The sequence below is a fragment of the Pinus tabuliformis genome, chromosome 6 (genome assembly GCF_031772625.1).
Source record: "Pinus tabuliformis cultivar Carrire ecotype Pingquan chromosome 6, CPIR1, whole genome shotgun sequence".
Lineage (NCBI taxonomy): Eukaryota > Viridiplantae > Streptophyta > Pinopsida > Pinales > Pinaceae > Pinus > Pinus tabuliformis.
The window spans coordinates 1,893,134,766-1,893,140,765 of NC_142292.1; the positions used below are offsets into that span (position 1 = coordinate 1,893,134,766).

Below are 6,000 nucleotides of genomic sequence, written 5' to 3' on the forward strand. Positions count from 1 at the left end.
GGGATTGCAGTGACAGGTCAAGCCAATATCCTCACAGGAGTTCACTGTTATAACAAGGCCACAGGAGGAGTTGGAATCAAACTAAAGCTCGGTGGATTGACTCAGACGAGGAGCATCAATTGTTATTTGGATTATAACGCCATTGTTGCAGAGGACACTATGCAGCTTGATATTACCAATAGTTTATTTATTGGGGATGCCAATGTGGTGCTGAAATCAACCTTTGCCAAGCACGCCAATATTCTTAGCCTTTGCATATTCCATAACCAAATATTCAATAAAATAAAAGGCTTCCTGTTGTCCCACTATAAAAGGTTCGTCGATACGCTTCATCTCTGCGCAGCCGGTTAGAGCAGGACCGCCATGGGAACTTCTTGCAGAACGAAGGTTGTGCTTCTAATGTTTCCTTAATTTGCTGAAATTCCTGTTGGAGGTTCTGAGTTTGTTCCTCTAATAGCTCTGGAAGTTGGACAAACTCAACCAAAGGAGACAATTTGAGATGCTCTTTGATGTGTAAAATCAAATCATAGATCTTCCTGCTGGTTTGATAAAGTTACACATTATTGGTATTGTGCGACGTCATCAAATCATAGATCTTCAAGCTGGTTTTATAACATTACACATGGTTGGTATTGTGCTACGTCGTGCCACCTATGATGCTTCTTGGAGAAGGGCATTCAAATATTTAAGCCATATACTCACAGCGGAACCCTTATCATTCTTGTTCTTCTTTATTGCCTGGCGGTCTCTCTAGATCTGCTTAACAATAGGCTTTATTTTCATTACTACATCTTTTAGAGGCACCAATTCTTTCCTGCAGCGAACTGCAATGTCTATGCGATCCATGATCTGTTGCATTACTTTGTCGATACCCACACCAATAAAGTTAAGAAGCTTTTTAATTTGAAGTTAGCATCTAGCAGTGAGCACATCTAGTTTTGTTTTTTCTTCTTTTTAAAATCGTTTTGATCCTGAGCGTGAGAGATATTGATTTTGAAAAGTTATTCAATTTATAAATTAGGAGTAATATTTACAATGAGATTTATGTATAAATTAAATTTGAGTAGGAATTAGTTGTAGATAAAGACGTCCTCGTTGACCAGAGCAAGCAATCGCAATCACTATTAGGGCCAATTCCCATTGCCTTTGTGGAGGCTTTGGAAAATAACGTCTAACACACAAATCACAAAGCAGATCAAGTCGGTAATTATTTATATTATTTTGGTCTTTCAATGAATAACAGTGCAAATTTTCTATGTATTTTCTGATTTCACGTTTGGAATAAGAGCCAAAAAGTTTAATTTTTAAAAAGCTTTCAATTTTAATTTTGAATTCACCTTTAATTTCATTTCATTTTATAATTTAAATCTTTCAGATGGTTTCACGTTTGGAATGAATAATGGATGGACAATTGAATTTCTGAAAGCTTTCAGTCTTAATTGACGAGGGAGAATGTTAAGAAGATTTTTAATTTGAAGTGAGCATCTTCTAACCTCACGGAAAAGAGTGGACACATCTCGTTTCGTTCTTCTACGTCATTTGAAGCCGTAGCGTGAGGAAGATCGTTCCGTTTAGAAATTAGGGATAGCCCGAGGGTCGAGTTAATGTATACCATGATTATTATATATATTTTAAATTAGAAAAAGAAAAGGGTATACACATTTCCAAGTCATTTCCAATTTGCCCAATTTGTGATTTCAGATTTGAAGTCTACAATGATTATTAATACATATTCTGATTTAGAAAAAACAAAGTCTCAATGCATTTTAAGTCCTTTCCAATTTGTGATTTTTGAAAAATTATTCTTTGTGCCCGTCCTTTTGCATTTCTCATTTAAAAAGGAATTATAATATACAAATGGATTTAACGCAACAGATTTGGAAAAGTCATTCCATTTTCTTGTTAAATGAAATTTCTAGTCATCTTATTCCTTTCTTTTTTTGAAAGATAAAAACATGGTATAAAATTAAGTTATTCTATTTTCTTGTTAAATGAAATTTTTGGCCATATTTTTCCTTTTTTTTCAAATAATAACATGGTATAAAATTGTATTGAGGTTAAGAGTTATTTAGTTATTTTTATTTTTAATTACATTTAATATAAAGAATTAAAATTAATGTAAAAAATTATTTAAAGTTTTTATTTATTTTTAAATAAGAAGCATAGTTTAAAATTGTATTTAGATTAATGAGATATTTTGTTATTTTTAATTATGTTCAAAATAAAGAATAAGGAATGATAATTAATGGATATATTTCACGAATACCTATAATAATTATGTTATATATTTTAATATTTTATTAGAAATAAATATTCAATTGGGATTATCTTACATGCTTCACTAGAATTATTATTATTGTTAGTTTGATGATTATTGTTGTAATGACTTGATTTTGAAAAAGCACCCTTGAGCTAATATAGTTGTGGATTATTTCTTGGAAGCTCATAGACAACCAATTTCTACTCTCTCTTTTTAATGTCTTATTATAAATAATCAATAAATAATTTACTTAGTATTTAAGGCAACTGAGTTATGAATTAAAGTAAGTAAAGGTGTAGATTTAATTATATTAGATATGGACACCTCTTTCTCACACACGCGCGCGCACACACACACATATATCATTTTCTTTCTTTTTTTTTAAATCTATATTAAATATGGAATGTAGAAAATTGTACACATATATATTAATTTTTCCATAATTATATGGATTTTGAATTCTTTTTAAATGATATTTTTTAAGAATAAAGTAGAAGATAATTGTTTGTATTGCTCCAATATTTCCATTTAAATGAGGAATAAATACGTAAAAATTGTGGACAAGCAATACAATTGTGAGGCTAATTTCACAAAGAAAATTGATTGTTTTTATTTTTAAAATAATGAAATTAGAAAAAACCAAACCTTATATGTAAAGAATTGGTGCAACATTTGAAACTATTAACATAATGAATATTTATATTTTTTACCATGTAGAGCTCACTATGAAGTCAAAATATAATCTCTCAAGGTAATTATCTAGTAGCTCAAAACTTAATTTTTCGTTAAATTTATAAGAGAAACATTCATCATTGGATTTTTACATTAATAATTTTATGGCAAGAAAAAAAAAATATAAATTAATATCTCTTTTACAAATTACAAATTTGTTATTTATATAAACACATATATGTATGCTTGTAATTTCACCAATTATGAATATTTGTAACATGTTGTATTAGTTCAATTATGAATATTTGTAACATGTTGTATTATTTTGTCTAGACAAAACATATTGAAGAAAAACATGTTGATTATGTTTTATGCATTCATAACATTAAAGGGGCCGACCTCCAAGCCCGCCTAGACCCCGACCTCTAACATCAAGGTGGGACTAGTGCCAAGGAGAATAGAGGGATTAGAATACCATTAAGAAATTTGTTATTGTTGATTGGGAGAGCCACCTAGGCATCGTTGTTGAAGGACCAGAGTTCTAAGGCACCTCCTGGTGGTTCAAGATTCCTCATAAGCACCTGAGTGATTCTTCCAAAATCAAATAGGTTCATCAACCAGAAGCTTCAAGTGGTTTCTTCAGCCTCATAGGCATATCTTGCTCTCAATAACTAATCACTAGCAAGCCTCCTGGGAGGCATTTCACTATGCAAAGAACTTCATCTCACTTTCAAGAGAAGAGAGCCCATTAGCAACAAGGTTCAATACTATTGTCAAAATGTCTATGGGTATACGTAAGATACGTTCATATATAGAACTTGTGCATGTACGAAAGATGTGCATATACGGAAGTCACATAAATTTTCTATATGTGCATCTTATGTATTGCATATCTTCCATATATGCACAACTTTTGTATATGTGCATATCTTTTGTATACGCACCTATACGAAAGAGGCACATATATATGGAATATATGTGCATATAGAGAAAAAACACATATACAAGTGATTCCACCTCTAGCTACCCATATTTCTTTTTAGATGCAGAATCTCTCTGCAGAAAAACTTCATCTATTGCTACTGCTAAAATAGAAAGAAATTTACATCATATGGGTTTTGAAGACAGAGCAGGGAAATGGGTTGTTGGTGGAAAATGCACTCGAGCTTTACATGGAAAATCATCTGTTAGAGATGGGGATTTTTGTTCTACGGAGAAGCCTTTCATCCCTGTAGATTATCAGGCTAAGTTAAAGTCAAACTCTCAAGCTTGGAAGGATTCCAAGAAGCCCAAGAAGCCAACTTCTCCAGGCAGGAAGCTCGCAAATTTTCTCAATTCGCTGTTTATGGCTGGCAGTACCAAGAAATTGAAGCTTTCATTATTTTCCTCTGTAAGTGACTCCAATTCATATGATTCTTCTGAGAAAAATCCCATCTCTGTTGACTCATATTCTTCTTCAGTACAATCTAGGCCATGTTTGAGTAAAACATCTAGAGGATCGAAGAACAGTAGTGGGATGAGTCAAAGATCTGTGACTTTCTATCCAACAAGTGGAACTTTGGATGGGGACTCTAACCCCTCTGGGGACAAGTATCTCCATAAGCCGAATCTTGTTAATAATCTACATACATATCCATCTACAAATGCATACAAGCTTTCACTGCTCAGCAAAAAATTGCAATTTCATATTCTTGAGGAGGACTGGCATGCAGCAGCAGCAAAGGACATAATTACTAAGTATCAAAAATCAAGGAGCATTATGGAAGTTGTGGTAATTAAGGGTCTTGACAAACAAGACGAAGAGGAGGAAGACGATGACGATGTCAGTTGTTCAAGTTCTGACCTGTTTGAGCTGGAGAATTTGGCAGAAATCGACATGAACATGAGCTTGTACCAAAAAGAGCTTCCTGTTTATGAGACTACTCATTTGGAGACCAATAAAGCCATTGCAAGGGGATTTATTGTTTGATGAATAAATAGTGCTCTGTAATCCCTAATATAATAATCTTGACATTGGTAATGCAATGTCTGGCAAAGTTGCAGGTTCTATGAAAATTTCAAATTTTACAAACTCGCATGCATAAATTGCGTAAGCTTTGGTAAATAGAGGTTTTTAGTGACAACCATCGATTATACTCTGCACCAATTATGTATGATATGAATAAACAACATCTGCTTGTTGTTACTGGATGCCATTGAGCCATCTTAGCTCATGGAACTTGCCATAATCTTATGGCTGGTCTGAGGGCAGGTTGCTTATTTGTAAACTGACAGTTGTTCTGGGGCAGGTTGCTCAAGATCTAATTTCTAAGTTGACAGCTGGTCTGAGGGCAGGTTGCTTATTTCTAAGCAGACACTAAAAGTATCTGACAGGTGATCGTGAGTTTGGCACAAGTAGACTCAGCCATTGTGGTTGTGTAATGTCATACAAGCAATATTAGTGTGGCACAGGTAGACTCAGCCATTGTGGTTGTGTAATGCCATACAAGCAATATATATGCGTGTAGTGCAGATACAGATATACAATGCTTCCTGTTCAGATATTCCACACTATATATCTCTGCTTATATAGTCAAATAATCGTTATATAGCTGGGTGCATATTGTTAGCAGGGTTGTCAAGGTTTTAGCATGACCATCTCTGGTCGAGACAGAAAACATAACTGGAAATCCAAGAAATAAAAAGAGCAATGATGTGCATCGTACCACTATCTATATATATATATATATATATATATATAATATATATATATATATATATATAATTATTTATGCTCTTATTATTCATTCTATTTCCCAAATGTCCTTCACAATAATCATCCATAGAATTTGCAATATAGAAAGTGAATACATTCTTATAAATCCCTGGACATCTTATTATTTTTGCAACAACCAAAAATTTACTAATAAATAGCAAGATTATTGATAAATGAGAGGTTTGAAAACATTAGAACTACTTTTACATTTTAAAATGTAACAAAAAAGGGTTAAAAAATGCTAGGTAAACTATTCCAGAAATCATTAATGGTATGAATGCAAAAGCAAAAGACATTATAGAAACATTATATA

At 32.7% G+C, this 6,000-nt stretch overlaps 1 protein-coding gene across 1 annotated transcript; it reads left to right on the forward strand.

Annotated features, from left to right (window-relative positions):
* The first annotated feature begins 4,043 nt into the window (after positions 1–4,043).
* On the forward strand, positions 4,044–4,901 carry LOC149266728 (protein BIG GRAIN 1-like B). The gene has a single exon (XM_089409059.1). The coding sequence runs from the start codon at positions 4,044–4,046 to the stop codon at positions 4,899–4,901; it is 858 nt and encodes a 285-aa protein (XP_089265185.1).
* Positions 4,902–6,000: the final 1,099 nt, after the last annotated feature.

Coding starts and splice junctions, on each gene's coding strand:
- LOC149266728 (XM_089409059.1), top strand. CDS start 4,044: ATGGGTTTTGAAGACAGAGCAGGGAAATGGGTTGTTGGTGGAAAATGC.